General features: G+C 40.0%; 1 protein-coding gene across 1 annotated transcript; it reads right to left on the bottom strand.

Moving 5' to 3' along the window:
• Nucleotides 1–4,355: 4,355 nt before the first annotated feature.
• GTF2A1L (general transcription factor IIA subunit 1 like) lies at nucleotides 4,356–17,111 on the bottom strand. Its single transcript, XM_037405749.1, has 9 exons — nucleotides 17,091–17,111; nucleotides 15,048–15,149; nucleotides 14,618–14,741; nucleotides 12,902–12,957; nucleotides 11,610–11,703; nucleotides 9,764–10,365; nucleotides 7,941–8,231; nucleotides 7,104–7,193; nucleotides 4,356–5,126 (listed from the first exon to the last, which is right to left on the bottom strand). Exons 1-9 carry the CDS (start codon nucleotides 17,109–17,111, stop codon nucleotides 5,019–5,021), a joined length of 1,488 nt encoding a protein of 495 aa, XP_037261646.1. The 3' UTR covers nucleotides 4,356–5,018.
• Nucleotides 17,112–17,772: the final 661 nt, after the last annotated feature.

Below are 17,772 nucleotides of genomic sequence, written 5' to 3'. Positions count from 1 at the left end.
TGCTTTGTTATTGCAGCATATCTGCAACAAATAAGCTATCAACCTTATGCCACCATGAGCCAACACCACATGATCTAGAAGCGGGAGATTCAGATGTGTGAGCACTTACCTGCATCATACAGGCCAAACAATCTGTACTGGGTGACAAGCTGCAGATTGCCCGGAATGCCAGGCCGGATCCCTGTGGAAGCCTGCCCCAGGCGCATTCTGCACTGCCTGGTCTTCTGAAAACGAGGCACTTAGTTATTGAAAGTTCACAGTCCTGTGAGCAAAACAGATGGAAAAGCTGCAGACTGAAAATCAAGCTTACTCTTAGGTTGCTTATCTTTGACAGGTCGGTTACATTGCCTTTGATGGGAGGAACATGTGAGTGCGTATGTTCCATCAAACCAATGTGGTAGCACGAGACCTACATGTGGCAGTTTATGGTTCACAGAAGGTAAAGCAAACAGGTTTTATTTGGGCTTGTGCTCAAAATTTTAGCATCTTAGATCACATTCTGTATGTAATACTGTATCTGAAGACAGATCCTCAGCTGGTATAAGACACGCCTCCCTTGCGCTCCATGGAGCAGTGCAGTTGTAAAATCTGTGCTTACTCCGGAACAGTCACAGCCTAATAGTTCTTGATGGCCACCAAAAGTGCAGACTGTGATACATAAGAAAAATCTATTATTGCAATCGCTTTAAACTTTTTACATGCTGCTTCTCAAATGAGTCCTTTGCTTTCAAGTCTGCGACAGCAATAAACTATTCTGCGTTCCAAAGCACGCCTCTTATTGCTAAAATGCTGACTGCAAATTAGATTTGCTTCACATTAATGAAAGTGATTCTTTGTACAGTGACTGGTTTATCATTAGCTTATAATTGTATTAATTAGAAATAACATAATTGTCTTAATTAAAAATAACATCTCTGACCCTTTCTTATCTTCAGCTTAATGCCATGAGTTCAATCAGTATAAAAGCTGATCTCAGCATAGCTGTACTCACGAGCAGTTTGCACACATTGGGAACAAAGCAAGATCGAAAACAGAGGAGACTGTTAAAGCTCTATGGTTTAGCAATGAATAAAAATTCCATATGATGCATTTTGTACACTTTACACACACCAGCTCCTGAGCTCAGCAGATAAGCAAGTGGGACTACTGTAGGTTACCTAACTATAATAAAAGCTAAAGACACGGGGCGGGGCAGCGGCAGGAATCAAGTAATAAAAATAAATCTACCTGGCCTAAGGCTTCTCCATCTCAAAACTGCTTTTTGAGACTTGTTTCTTTGCACAGCACATGGAGGAATCCTGCATATCATTTAGGACACGGCAAAACAGTGTCCTGAGTGGCCACTAACTGATTTTCTTACACTATGTGTCAACAGGACAAGAGCTTGCAAGCACACCCTTCCTGTCCACCTACCACATAGTAGTATCAGGAAACTAAATAGCAACAACTGACAGTACCTGCCTTACAATGCTGCTTAGGTAACAGCAAAGACGTATGACAGCTGTGGGGATTGTACCTGCTGTAAGTTGAGTGAAATCTACCATTTAGAAAATAACTAGCAATTAAAAAAAACACCACCATACGCACAAATCCCACAAACAACAGATACAGTTTATGTACTTTGAATTTTTCTACACAGAAGTAAGCAAACAAGTAAAAGCAACACTATTAAAGATTTAGATTCATGCTAAAGCTTCTCATACAAGTTATACGCGTTATTCTGTCTCATTATTTTTGGTAAACTTACATTTACCGGTGTAAAGTTTTAGACAGCCATTTACTGAAGCATCTTTGATGGCCATAACTGGTATTACACATCTCTTCCCACCACATCTGCAGCAATGTGTTTGCTAAACTACGAAGCAGCTGCAATCAAAAGCATTCCTATATAAACCATTCAGATCAAAAGCACTCTGATCTGATTACTGCTCAAATCGTAGGCTACAGTAATTAGTAAAACTGAGCTTACATTTTAATGAGAAACACTTTTTTCCAGTATAAAAATTCCTGCCTTCAGATATATTTAGTTGTGTCTTATTCAAAGCTGTCTTTGCTAATGTTCATTCAAGAACACTGGAAACAAGTAGGGCAATGCTGGTATGCGCAGACAGAAGACAGCGGAAGTCGGTCCTGCTGCAGGAGTCCAAATAGCCCATAGCTCTGGACCGGGAAAACCACTGCAAGCATTCTCAAGGAGTATCTGCATGTAGTTTGGAAGGAGCCAGAAGATTTGCAGATTATTAATTCAGAAGCCATTTTCTCAAACATGGGAAGGGTTGAGATAGCAAGAGCAAAACCCTACTCTAATCCCCAAAGCTTCAGTATTTAATAGCTCAGGAAGGCACTGGGTGTAGCCCACCTTCAGGTTCCTTCATACCAAGAAGGTGCTGGGTTAGAAAAAACAACTACATCAAAACCCAGGGGGTGCTGGATGGCATGGCTAAGCCATCTTCAGCATCCCTTTCGATGCAGGTCAGCTTTGACCAGCAGCAACAGCCAGCTGTGCCTACTGTCTGCAAAGCTTCAGGAGGAAAGATGGCAAACAGTCCTTTCAGATTTTAATTGCTGACAGTGCACCTGATTTGTGAAGAAGCAAAAGAGGATGAAAAACACCACCAGTGGCCAACCCATAAAACTTGCAAGAAGTTTGGGAAGGAAGAGACCAGTGTTAAAAAATACTTCCAGTCCCAAACGTGCAGCCTATATAACCAGTATCATATGTCAACTGCACAGAGGTTGCAGCAAGCTGTCAAAAATTAACTTGCAAAACTCTAAAGCATAAACAATGTTTCAAGAATGGAATAAAAAGACAGACAATGCTAACTGGTAGAAAGTATGTAATAAGTATGAATTACTAAAGTGTAGAAGACATAGGGGGGGGGAATTCCTACTCTAGTACTTTTATCTCACACATCTCTGCACCTATTCGCACCGAAATGAGGCCTGAAAAGGAACAGAGAGACAGGAGATGGGCCATTATAAGGACACTCAGAGTTCTGACCCCTCACCTTTCATGTGGAGGCAGTCTTTTTAACACCACAAACAGATAAAGCTAGAGGGAAAAGCTGCCCATCCTTAAAACGAGCTAAAAATTAGGTACTCTTTAGCCACTTCATTTTACAGTGACTACCAAAACCAAGTCCTGCTCTCAGAAGCAACATTCAGAGCCCGCATGGTGCTGAGCAGATGGTGCACTTACAGTCACGTCCCATGGATTCCTGCGCCACTCTGCTTCTGCTTCCAGTCTTGTCTGAAGCATCACTGTACTGCCCAAGCTGAAGATGGTCCCACAGTTCATAACGTACACATTTATGGAGCATGAACACCTCGGAGCCTGTGAGAAAGTGCTGAAATCTAAAGCCATCCATCATGTGGCAAAAGCTGCATTTCCTGTGCATTTCTGGGTCTGAAGTGTAGCACCAGTGCATCTACAGGTCAGCTGAATGACGGAAAAGCAGCCATTACACTCAAGTATTTTAACCTTTTCTGAATACACAATTCTTCACATCCCAGCAGCAGTATCTATAAAAGACAAAAGAAATGCCACACTTGGGTCAGGCCGCCTAGTTCAGTGTCCTGTCTTTGATACTGGACACCAGCTGATACATCAAAAAAGCATGCAAGAAACTCAATAGTTGTTAAAAACCTACCTCCTGAAGGAAGCACCTCTGTTTACACCATCAGCACAAGGGTTTGTACCATTATGAACAAGGGTTAGGGTTGTGTGTGTGTGTGTGTGTGTGTCTCCCATTTCTTCCATATATTCCTTCTCTCCAGCTCTCCCCTTCCTTTTCATTCTTTTCTCAAGGCCTCTGTGTCCTCCCAGAGAATAGAGATAACCAAAATGTTTCAAGATGTCTTCTTCCAGCAGACCTAAAAAGACCTAAAAGCCGCAGCCAGGAGGAAGGGGTGCCATATGCTTGCATGTAGCCCTGCCCTTGTGGCAGAATCCTCCCCCTACCCCCCTCCCCTTTCCGAGTCAGCCTGGCAGAGGCTTTACCATTTTGTTTCCAATGCTGCCCTCCAAGAACCAGGAGCTAGCCAGGGGGAAGCTGCAGCTCTGAAGGGTGAGGGCCCAGACCTTCTTTTTGACCTCTACTTCTAGAGGAAGAAACACAAAGCTAACTCTGAAGACTGCTGGGAATGCGGTTCTCATGGCAGGGTGAGCTACTGTCACATGCACGGCTTGCACACATTTCGCTAAGCAAAGTATATTTAGGGAACACAAAACCAACTCTGCTAGAAACGTGTATGAGATGACATTTTATTATTATGCACAATTTGTATCATTCACAGCTTACTGGTCTGTAGTCCCAGAATGTAGTGGATATATACAGAAACAAACTTAAATGACTCTGCATTGCCAGTGAAAATAAATCACATTTTAATGTTAAATCAGACTATTCATAGCATCTCAGCAGACATAGAGGGTATAGAATAAACAACAATAATTCTCACATATTGAGAGCTCAAGGGTCTTCCACCCACGTTTCCTGACTTACATCTAAAGTGCCTGCCTTTAAGCTGAAGTCAAAAAACCACAAAGCATCAACAAAAAGGGTGGAAGGAAAGGGAACAAAGTACACACCTGAGACAACCACAGGTTTCAGATTTGCATAGGTGTTGCTTTTTTTTTTCTTTTTTTATACTCAGCAGCCTTTGACATAGTATCACCAACAACTGTTTCTTATTTCAAAGAACCAACAGAACTGAAATTTACTTAAACATAGTCACTTTTTTTTCTTGAATTACTACAGATTCAACATTTCAGTCTTTAAAGCTATTCACTCCTATTACAAAGTAACTGGAAACATAACGAAATAATCAGAGAACAGCCAAGACAGCTAAGTAGCTAACAACACTGTTTTAGTCTGCATGTATTAACAACACTGATTTAGCATATTTTTATCACAGCTTTCTTGTTTTGTTTAATGGCAAAACAATAGAAAGTCTAGTAGTTTCACAGGAGGTTCATAAGGGAATAACGCCACAGTTAAAGTACATACTTCAGTAAGGTTTCACCACTCTGCATCTCCAATAGCTTTTGCAAAAACATGGTCTCTACCCTCAAAGGACATCACTCCATCTTTTAAATAGAACTTCCATTTGTTCTTACTTCGATGTATCTGATGAAAAAAAAAAAAAAAAAAAATCAATTCCCCCCCCAATATAATACATATTAGACAGCCATTAAAAAAAGTCTTTTTTAAGAGCAACTTGTTTACAAGCCTTTTTTTTTATTTTAAAACCCCAGTAGCCCAAAACATGTGAAACACTGCCACTGAGCACACCACAAATATTCAGAGGCAGTAGACTTCAGTTGTTTATAATGAACTCCCTGCTCTCTCAAGGGAACAACCTCCTGAACTTTAGCACATGCACCCCTCTCAAAAAAAACCCAAACAAAACAAAAACAAAAACATAAAAAACAAGTAGCTGTGTGTCATCTCAACACCAGCAGGAAAACAAGACTATAACAGAGCAATTTCACAAGTGTACCAGTCCCAAAACATACTGCACCCTGCAAACTGGTATGGCTTAACTGAAACGCAGTGTTTCTTCTCCTGCGCACAGTGCAAAGCAACATTGTGTGCAGAGACATTAGGATAAGGCTAAGAGCAGGAAAACTTTGCTTTAAAATGCAAATAACACCATATAAAACAGTAAGAGAATGTGCATATTCTGTTTCTTTTTAAAGGCCTACAAAACTATCTATACCACAGAAAGTTTCTGTTTAATACTAAAAGAAGGAATTTTAAGTATCCCTAGAAAATTCCTTTGATTTTAAGCCTCAGTCTATTTTCAAGTCCAGAAAGAAAAAGGAGGGAAAAAAAAGAAACAAGACAGTAATTTTGCTGACAGCATTCTTTTATAGATAACAAAGTAATTTAATAGGTAACTCTTTCCATCTACTTTCTACAAGGCCTATGTGTTTTACTAAATCTGTATAGGAAAGGGGAAGTCACCAACATCTTCCTCCAACTTCTGTAACTGTTTATTTCTAGCAACATCCGATTTTAAATTTCCTTGAAGACATCCTGAACTTTCTATTAGTTTTTTAAATTTCCAACCAATTTTTCTGCTTATTACAGACAAAACTTGCTGTAGATAACAATATCCACTACCCATAGCATCTGTAACAAACTGAGTTACAAAGCTTCAAAACTTTGTGTACATTTTCAATACAATACAGACACTATGGCTTAATTTCAGATGCATTTTCTACACACATCCCTATAACTACATTTTCCAAAATAACTACTTTCAGAAAAACCCATCTGTTAGGCTTTAGTAAAGACAATTTTCTTAGCACTTCACTGTTTCCTAAAACACAGACACCATTAAAGGCAGGCCTAGTTGAACATGCATTAAAAAAAAAAAATCATCACTAGTCACTTTTGAAAGAAGGAAAGCCAAGGCACATTCTTAGGCAAACTATAGAGATATTTTTCTAGATTTGTTTCAAAATGAAATATGCAGTTTGTTTTGTCAACTTTTAAACTACTGGCATATACCCATCCAAAACTATACCAGGGCTAGAAGTACTTTGATCTTCAAGAGTTCAAAACAAGGTTGAATTTTAAACATTAAAATGGAGGAGAACAAAACGCCCCTTAACAACTTTTGTTTTTCAGACAGGACAGAATTCTGACAAGAAAACCTCTCAGTAAGCACCTCAAAAGACAAAAAGTGAAGAATAAAGTACACACACTCCTCTTTCTGTTACCCATTTCAAAAGTCTTAATTCATGGCTGAAAACACATACATGCATACATACATACATACATGGAGCTGTTGAAATTACTTAAAAGTAATTATTAAAAAGTTGAAAGTTAAGCTTATGCAGCTTTCCAGATCTTAATTTGCCAAGATTTGGACCCCTTTTCTTTACCTTTAATAGGTCATTAAAAAACCGTTGATTATCCTCATTTCAGAAAGCAGCAGGTAAGTCTTCAGACTATTGTCAGCTGAAGATGTAATTTAAACACAATTATTACAGCATTAGATTTTCTTTAAAAGGCGCTGGTAGTAAACCAGACATGGATTTGCTGAAGATATTACTTAGAATGATTAAGAAACAAAGATAAAACTATATACTGTACCTTGTCATACTGACAAACTATCACATTGTCAGTGTCAAACAAGTCTGGAATGTCCTGTTCACTGACATCATCACCAGAATTTAAAGGGTCCTAGAGATTAAAATTTTATTTTATACATTCTTTCAGAATAGCATTGAATATACTTGACATTAAACATAACAAGAACAATAAAAGGTTAGCATTGCAAAAATCACGACCCAGAGGCTATTAAGACCATGTTGCAAAAAGCTCATTTATAAGCAGCTTTACATGCATACATTCTCAGTGACAACACCACCCTGAGCAAAAACACGGGTCAAAAAGCAAGCCTGCTAACTGGCAAAGCTGACCCATGTAAATAGAACACTAATCAACTGGTATTTATTTGAAGCCCAGATGCCACAAGTTGATTCTCTTGTGAATTTCTAGGATACAAAATTGCATCTTTAAGAAAAGCCTTTTCCTAGCAAACATGTACTTGTATCACATTGTTCCCTTCTCTGTCTAATCCCGTGTCCTTCAGAAGGCGAAGAAACATAGATTTGTATCCCAATCTTACTTAAATAAAAAGCGGTACTTTATTCCACTGAGGCCAAGGTTCTACCCTATAACTTTAATTAAGTCTTTTAATTAATCCAATAAAAATGACTTCTCAACATCTCTTTCATTTGTCCATGCTTCTCAAAATGAGCTCTCAAGTGACTTCTGAGCAGTACCCACATGTCTCAAGAGGTACGCAACTGAACTATACATTCTCTGCATTAAACTTAACCAGGAATTGTTCTGGATGCAACAATTCCAACAGTAAAGACAGATATACTATTGTAATGTGCTTCAAAAAGCTTAAAAGTAAATTACCTCCTCAACGATATCTGTTTGGGCCTCTTCATTATCACCACCACTGCTGCTAGACTCTGTGTTTGAAACACTGTCATACTCCTCATCATCATCTTCCTCATCATCCAGAGCTTTTAGATCCTCTGATTCAATAATGCCAATGAATTCATTCTCTTCCCTATCTTTTGTATATGGTATTTCTTCCTTGGGAGAAACATCACCAGTACCATCTAGCTGAATTATGCCTCCAATGTCACTGCAGATATCCTTCTCTGATCGTAAATTAGATTCCATCTGCTCAGTAGGTTCCATCTGACAGGAATAAAAGAGACCAGAGACAGCTTGTGAATTAACGCCATACAGCTTTCACTGTTCAGTACAAAGCCTGATATTTTTGTTTAATAAAACAACACGATTGGGGCACTAAAATGAGAATTTCAAGTCCTGGCCTACTTGGAAACTCTGAGTACATTTGCAAACGTTGTCCTTATACCTAATCTTAAATGGATTCTATGCCACATATTCCTCAACAATATAACAAGACATTTTCTTAGACCTTTCTTTAAACACTATCGTAATCAAACAACTTTTTTAAGACAACAATGACCAACCAGGCCTTTAGAATTCCTATTGCAAATACAGCTCCAAAAACAAAACAAGGGGAAAAAAATTAAAAAAAGGAAACTAGCTACTCACCCATCCCCAAAAATAGCCTTTTTCCTTTTTGAAATAAAAATCAAGATGATCTCATTCTCTCCCTCAACTCAAAGTGCTTTGTTTAAATAAGATATAAAAAGCTGAGACAGTAAATATTTCAGTACCTCAAGTTACTGTTCATAAAAGTGCTAGAATTCCTAAACAGAGCATTCACAGGAGCATAAAAGTCCTTTAAGCTTTCAGCCATCTTTAGTTTCTCATTAAATCTTTACTGTAGCATCTAATTCACATCCACATACACTTTCTAGTTCAAGAAAATAACACTTTGTTTTGACCTTCTATTCTTACTACAGTTATCATCACCCTGCCATCAAAGTTCAGACAAGCACCATAACATGCTTTCTATTTACAGTCATTTGTCATTACTGTCATTAAATTTGCATTTAATAAATTTGCCTCAATCACATATAAGCACTACAACTCAAAGTCAGCAAACCAGCCTGAACTTAAAACATCTGTAAATAATTTCTAGAACAAAAAGTAGATGAGGTCAGGAAAGTGGCCTGTTAATTAAAATCATTCAAGTTTTCCACACAGCTCTAGCTAAATTCTAGTTTGTTCAGGACTTTTTCCCAAGGAAATGCATTTCCTTCCAGCAGATTTTCACTTATCAAATGCCACTCTTCATACTCAACATGCATTCTCAATGAAAGTTAAATGCTCTTCACACATTTAACATTACAAATTTAAACTAATCCCAGCTGACACTGCAAGAGAAATTTGCCCACAACTGGCCAGTATCCAAACGCAGATTCAGTGTCAGAATGACACAAAGTTCTCAAAGGGTCATTTCCATCTGATCAGTCACAAAAAAAAACTATCCCTCAAAATAGTTAATAAGTCTAAGAACATATTATATCTACCCATTATACTTGCAGCATTTTTTAGATTGACATCCTCCTCAATGCCAGTATTTCAGCAATACTTGTGACAAATTCTTCATGTAAAAATAAGTAATCAGCTACTGCTATTCAAAAGAAGCTCAAGAATGAACTTCAAAATGGTGTTAGTTTTTATTATTATAATTTAGAGGTGCTACTTACAGGTGTGTTTGATCACATCTCCTACGATACTTCTACCAACCATCTCCAACGTATTTTCACCAGCTGAGAAATAAAAGGCCTTACCTTGTCAGAGGAAGCAATGACGTCATGGTCTTTCAGAACAGCACTATCGTCCAAACTTTTGCCTGTGATAATCAGGTCAATGATATCATCAGACACCGGCTGTTGCACCAGCTCCTGAGACTCAATGTCTAACTGCCCCTCCACATCCAGCAGAACACTGCTTGAGGTGTTTGCCAAGGATTCAGTGGGAAAAAAACCTTCAGATGATTCTGGCATAAACACAGCTGTGTGAAGACTGCCATACTGGGATTTTTCTGTTGAGTCTGCACTTTGATTCAGCACTGCATTAGTTACAAGTTGCTGCTGATTCACAGAAGGCTGCTGGACCAATGTAGTGCTGGCAGAGTTCTCCAGGTGGTTTTTCTCCATGGCATTTGGTTGAAATACCATGGTCTGTTGGATAGCAGTCTCCTGGGGTTGCAAAGTCTCAGCATCTGCCTGGGCAGAGGATGCATTCACCTGAGCAACACTGGCAATGTTGGCTTGCAGAACTGAAGGTTGCCCAGGGGGCTGCAACACCTGCTGAACAGGATGGTGTAGAACACTTGCATCTCCTGCAGCCTGTGTAACCACAACAGGCAGATTTACCTTATACAATTGCCCTGCAAAGACAAGAGTTAAATTCTGCTTCAGCAGGTTAAACTACAGGTTCATCCAGGCCACTGTCCTGTTACCACCAATAACCAACAGCAAACACCCAGGTAAACTATGAGAAACAAGATGTTCACAAAGAAATACTTCACCCAAGCACAACTTCAGCCTTTGAAACTTAAGTGTTCAGAGGCTTTTTGAGTCAGAGCTCTCATCCAGACCATCATGTCTAATATCCCTTTCTGGTTTTGTCCCCCAAGTACCCTGTAGCAGTTAGTTCAGTAAATTACATACTGGATTTAAAAAACAAAATCCTGTTTTGAATTTACTTCCATGTAATTTCAGAAACTAAGGAATACAAGATGAAACAGTAAACTATTCCACGTCTACAGGGACAGTTCACTCTTAAGGACCTTTAGGTATCCCCTCCTTCTAAAAAGAGCTGCCTAGTTTAGTTAAAAAAAAAAATTAAAAATTCCTAGTTTATTTAGCCTTTCTTTGTACAAAAACCATTCCAAATACTGAATCCTTAAAGTTATTATTAGTGCTAGAGTTAAGCTGCTAAAGCCAAGTTGCCAATTTCATTTAATTATTCTTTTCCCCAAGCACATTCTTACACACCCACAGTCACTGACACAAGCCTATATGTCTCAAAACCTTAGGAATTATATCTGAAATAGATATCTAGTGACACTAGTTCTCAAAGAACAGCTGTTTGAGGAGTCAGTCTGTGACTGAAATAAACCTTCCAGTTACCACATCCTAAGCAGTACAAGCACATTTTTGTACAGGCAGTTTTATCAGCAAAAGAGTGTGAGTAAAAAGGTTAATGGATGGTTGTATTTTATTTGAATTAAAAAAAAAAAAAAAAAATCAACTTGATTCTGAAGTACCAGACTGTCTTTACCTTTTCAAAACATGAAGATTGTCCTTTATATAAGAGGAGGAAATCCTTTGTCAGTCCAGACACAGGTAACACATTTGTAAGCAGTTGTAAAACAAAAAAATGGCATCACCTGGCAGCCCACCTTAACTGATCTTGCAAGTGTACACAACTGACACATTAACTAATCAATGTAATTACTTCTCCCATGCAACGATTACAAACACAAACTACAAAAGAAGAGGGCAACTGGCTTGACACACCTACACTTTTAACTTCGCATTTGTTTTATCTGCTGTACTTGGGACCATCTTTCAATATCCACATCCAGTCAATGCACTGTAACATTTTACATCCCCTCTTTAATCTTACCAGATGCTGTCTGTAGCGTCACTCCCGCTGGTACATGTATAGGATAAGCAATGCCCGAAGGGAGAGTAAGAGTTGCACCCACTTGTGAAGCACTCTAGATAAACAAGAGCTTTATTAAGAAGTAGTGCATACTTTATCTCCTAGGGCCCTAAATGTCACACATAACATCTTCAGATGAAACACCAATGAGGGCTTCTTGTGATCATCTTTACTGAAGAGTTGCTTCAGACTTTTCAGATTTAGAAAGATAAAGAGTATTCTGTATTGACAGGATAATGACTTGCCCTAAGGTTTCCTATTTTCCAGTTATCACATTCCCTTTTTGTTAACAGAACACTTTCCTGTATGCCCTCAAAGTACACACCATCCAGAAAGTTGTTTTTCCACTCAGAACCACTTTTACCTGAGCTTATGCATACTCCACACTGCATAGACTCCTTGCCTAGGCCTACGAAGTCACTTTGCATTCTCTTTTTCTCCTGGAAACCAAACAGTTGGATATACGGCTCCCTTTCAAACTAGCTGTTCTGGGGAAATTTAGTTTTTAGATCAGGTAACTTGGATGTTACACAAACACCTTCCCAATATCGTATTTCAGCTTGGGAAACTAGTTAGCTTGAAGCTCAGGAGGCACTCAATAACTTCAAGCACTGACAATTAATAGCTCCTCCCCAAACAAATCTTGCCATGCCCAGAGTTCAGAACCTGTCAACTCTATAAGCCTCTCATTTTCTTCTGGATGATTTCTATGCCTTGCACATAATGCTGCTCCCAGCTTCAGTAACGCTAGCATTTCCCAGCGGTGCTTTATTTTAAAACTCAGTAAGAAAAAAAATTTTTAAAAAAAAATATCTGTAGATGTGCATTTCCACTATACATCTATTGGCTAAATACATGCAGCCATGGCTTCCAACACACTTCCGGATGCATTGCTTGCAAAACCAACTGGCAGATCCTCATCCTTTTTCACTGCTCATACTTAAGCAGCAGAGTTACAGCTCTCCCTCTACAAACTCTTAATTTTTTTATTGTTTTCAATAAAAATAAAAAAGGGCTAGAAATAACAGCACTGTTTCTTCATCTGTTGATTCTCCCTCAGCAGGACTCCTGCTCCCTTGCCTACTATGCCATATTGGACAGATGAAACTGTCATGAGAAATGCTGTCCTAAAGCATCTATACATGGAAAATATTTCATACTTGCCTCCCCTCAAGCCTATTAACAACTGACAAACAATCATTTAGAATTCAGAATACTCAAAATTTAAATAAAATGTCACTATAGTTACATACCAGGTCTGCTGCTGTGAACTGCTGGAAACCTCTGCCAGCTGGGATGACTAGAGAAGCTATACAGGAGGGGAAAAAAAAAAAAACAACAAACCAGCACCTCACAAAAACATTAATTTCTTGGACACAGTTGATCTTTCAGTTATTTACAGCAAGCACAACTGAAACTAAAGCAATCTAACTTCAGTTCATACTCATGAGATCAAGTGAGCACATCCAGATAAGGCTCTTAAATACACTTCCTTTTATGCTGCTTGAAGCTTATGCTGTACTCAGGGGGAAGAGGTTATACCCCAAACTTAATTTTGCTAGAAGCTGGTCTTAGTGATTTCTGGGGGTTTTTTTGTTCTACAAATATTACCGTTTAACTGTTTGATATGTTTAAGTTGCACTGTAAAAATTAAGCATGCTATTTCTATTTATTACATCAGCTAGAAGGACAGATGTGCAATGCTACCATTTTAACATGACCAAGAACATGTATGTAAAACATATTATCGTGTCAACATGCAGAAAATGTGCAAGTATTTTTCTGCACCAGAGCAAATCCGGTGGTGCTAATACTAGGAACAGTACGGTGGGATTTTCAAAAGCACTCAATACTGACTGGAATGGGAGAAGATAAGCAAAGGGAAAACTTCCCCAGGCTTCAAGAAGCAAACCATTTAGGTAGCCCAATTACTTTGAAAATCTCTAGCATATAGGACAATTCAAATCCCATTTAAGGAAAAGAAAAAATTCACTGGTTTCACCAGATTGTTTTGGCTTAGTATTGCCCTTCCAAAACTTTGGGAGCAACAAGGTAAAGCTCATTAAATATAAAGCTTCTAACAGCAAACAAACGCAAAAGTATATTCCCTGTAATCACACGGAATAAATAAGAACCCGTCTCCAAAATCAGTCCACTCAACTTTTGTTTTGGAAAAAACAAAAACAAACAAGCAAACAAACAAAAACAAACACAAAAAAACCTCACAGACTGAAGAGTGCCTACCCAACCCTGAAGTGTACTATGATGCAGATTTTCATTACATCATCTCGTATGTTTTTTTGTCCTTTATGGGGAAAAGTCCTAATGGCCTCTCATAGTGGGAGAAGTCTCAGCTAAGCATTACACTCTACCATAACATTACCACAACGGTCAGCTGGACTTAACTGAGCAGAATAGGTTGTGATGTCAGAGGCTGTGTGAAAGTCAAGTACTTCTCTGCAACAGGAATACTGCTTTTAATAGAACCAACTGAAAGACTACCCTCCTACTCTTCAGTTTAAGAAAGGGATTACATTTTAACAAATGCAGAACCAGATTAAACTCCAACACGACAGCAGAGCTGCATGGCACAACCATGCATATAACCTCTGCACACATCATGCCACACATTAAAAGGGGAAGTGAAAGCTTAACCTTACTGGTAAATTTGCAGCTGAAGCGCTACGCTTCTGGACTGCAGACAAGAAGACTAAAATTGTCTTCATGTTTTGCTACTGGAATTAAGCAGCAGATCAAGAGCACGTGCACATAATTGCATTAGTTTATCAAAGTTTATTTCGTCCTTTATTGGTCAAATTTTGTTTTCAAATAATTACTGTTCCCCATCAGGCTAGATATATACATAAGCATCACAAACCAAGATTACTGCAGCACCTTCAAGTCTTCCAAGAAGATTCCTGAATCACTGAGCTATTCTTAAATTGCATCTGTTGTGTTCAACATCTAACCTGCTGAAGCCTGCAGAACATGGTGAAAACTGTGCGGTAGTTGCAGGGCAAACTGCGCAGAACGATGGCTATGTCTGAAGAAGCCTTCTGTTGCTTTAGACTGCATCACCTTTATTTCCCAAAGCTGCAGAAAGATTATTATTAAGGTCAACAATATCAGCTTTAAAAAACAAGCCACATCTAAAATGAAAATCAGGTATCCCTAGTTTTTGCAAGAGTAAATTGACTGATTCTATCCAATAAACATGATAACAATCACTACCGAATTTCAGCTTCCAGCAGCCCAACACATCATTTACAGGATATTTGAAACTATAAGTTAGGGCAAAAGTTTGCTTGTTTGGGAGGGCAAAGAAACAGACAGGTACATTGTGTCAAAAGAAAAAAAAATATAATACAACTTCTATTGATGCAGGGGAACCCAACAAACCTGCTTCAAGTCTTTCAGAACCTGCTCCTCTAAACCCTCTTCTGCAAAGAGTTCCCGCACACCTTCAATCACATCTTCAATAACGGACTTGTATAATTTATGCTACATTAAAAAAATAAAAAATTTTCAAAGTCAGGATGAAGATTAAGTCATTTGAAATGACAGCACAAAGCCTAACCTCACTGCATAAACTACTGTTACAAGATGAACAGCATGCACAGATCAGTGTAATAAACTGAATACTCTGTCAAGTGCAAAGACTTGCAAGTCCACTCATTCTTTTAAATCTGACATCCCTGGAAAAATACAGAATTCAAGCCTGGAATTATTGGTTTCTGCAGACTACAGAAATGCTTAAGAAAATCCTAGATATATTACAAAAACAACTGCTGTGCTGCATTTTCAAACAAGTATGTCTAAAACATCAGTTTAAAACCACTTAGTATCATTCTAGCGTCATTGCCCCTAACTTAAAGGCCAACCAACAATACAAGCTACTAAAAATGAGAGGGTGCCAATTCTATCAGAAGCATAATGTAAGTAACCTGCAAGTAACCTCTGTAAGTAACAGATTTAATTTTTTCTTTGTGATAATCATCTGATGCTGTAGAGTAGTTTAGCCATGGAAATTTAACACTACAGGTACCAACACATATCATTCATCTTATAACAGGACTCCAGCACAACACTTTATTCCTTCTTCTGCCCATATTCATGATTAAATCCTAATCCTCCAGTCAGACCTGGACAACAGACATACGAGCTTCAAGATACATTCACTCTGATGCAAATGTAAGATAGTAAGATTTTAGCAATTTAAAGTCAATCAATCTTGACTATCATTACCACCAGAATAGCCTACACAAGGTGAAAGATGAAGCTGAGATTTTTAGGAAACCATAGAAGTTAAGATTCCAGGATAGTAATTTACGTTTTTTCTAACTCAATATCAAATTAATGTTTTACTGCTCTAAAGCTGTTGTAAACTGCAGACAATATAAAAAAGCCTAGAAGTTATTAAGAAGTAACAAGTTACATTTTTTGCAAAAAGCTATCAGCACAACATAGCACTACTTTGAAATAACCACACTCATTTATGATTTCTCACAGGAGGTTTGAGATCTCCAAGAATTGCCCTACCACACTTCAGAACACTAAGAAGACAAGGAAAAAAAAAATTGACTCTTGTACCATGACACTAAAGGATGTTGACTAGCCCATATGTCAAATGCTTTGCCTTCATTGTTAATCCAGAAGAGAAACTGAATTTAAATCTTTCAACAGGCCTATTCCCCTCCCCAGGATTGCCAAGCTACAAGAAGCACAAATATTTATTATCCTATATAAAAACTGTACACAGCAACTGTAAAATCCCACTACACGCTCCCAAATAAGAGGGGAATGGTTACAGTTCTGAGACGCCCACACTCCAGTTTTATCCCTTTAACACACAGGCCCCTTTGCCATGAACCAGACTATCCCATCGGAAATTTTTTTTTCCTTTGCAGGCAGTGGGGAGGGGGTCAGCAATGCCCCAGTCCAGGGTAGGCAGCGGGGAGGGGGTCAGCAATGCCCCATTCCAGGGTACCACAAGGCCCAAAGCGCAGCCCGAGGCCTCCCCGCGTTCCCCTGGCGGCCTGAGGGGGCAGGTCAGGCCGGGCCCGGCAGCAGGGCGGCCCGGGGCCGCCACACTGCCCCACCGCCAGGCCCACACAGCCTCCCTGCCCCCCGGAGCTCCCCAGGGGCTCACGCCAGGCCCTGTCGCAATCCTGTTACCCACAAGGGGCTTTTGCTTAACAAGCCCGCCAAAAATAGTGGCTTTAAAGCAACCCCTGTGCTGCCCGCTGCAGGGAACGGCCAGCGGCCGCTCCTCCCCGGCCCCCACGGGGCGACACCGCCTGAGGCGATGGCGACGAGACCCGGCCCGGGCACATCCATTCCATTCCATCCCGTCCCTCCCCTCCCTGCGTCTCGCCGGCGCGGGGGGGTGGTGGGGTGAGGATGGGGCCGGGGACGCGGTCCAGCCCCGCCGCTCCCCCTCACCACAGGGCTCCCGTGAGCCATGGCGGCACCCGCCACCAGCCCGCCCTCCCGCCTTAAGGCGCCGTTGCCATGGGGACGCGGCCGGCGCGCGGCGGCCCCGCCCGAGCGGGCGCCATGTTTGCCTGCGTGCGAGTGCGGGGCCCGGTGCCGCGCCGGGCGCGGGGGCGTAGGTGGGGCGGGCGGTGAACCCGGCGGGTGCTCCCGGCTCCTGAGGGGCTGCCCAGGGGCCCGCCTTGCGGCGGGGGCCTGAAGCTTCAGCTTGTGAGAGGGGAGGGAGAGGCGGCTGTGTGTGGAGATCTGCTCACAGTGCAAAAATGCACCTAGGAAAGCTGGCAACAAAAGCATGTTATTTTGATAAACTCTGAAGTCATTATTACCGCATAAACAGGGAGATTACTGAAGCTACCACTTAAATAGCAGCAATCTGTTACAACTACTGAAATCATTGCTTACATTTGCAGCAATCTGTTTGTATGTTAATACAGATTTACCAATTTAGCAGTTACTCATCTGGAAAAATGTTCATTAATGTCATATATGTAGGAGAATATAGACTTTGGTCTCTATACACATTCTGTCTGTACGTGGATTGGTGGTGTCCTGATGATTCTGAGAACCTAGAAACACCATCTCCTTTTCCCGTTTTCAGGTAGCTATGCATGTTACAGTGCTACTTGGCTCA

This window comes from Falco rusticolus, chromosome 12 (assembly GCF_015220075.1).
Source record: "Falco rusticolus isolate bFalRus1 chromosome 12, bFalRus1.pri, whole genome shotgun sequence".
In the NCBI taxonomy this organism is placed as follows: domain Eukaryota; kingdom Metazoa; phylum Chordata; class Aves; order Falconiformes; family Falconidae; genus Falco; species Falco rusticolus.
This window is presented reverse-complemented; position numbering and strand designations above follow the sequence as displayed.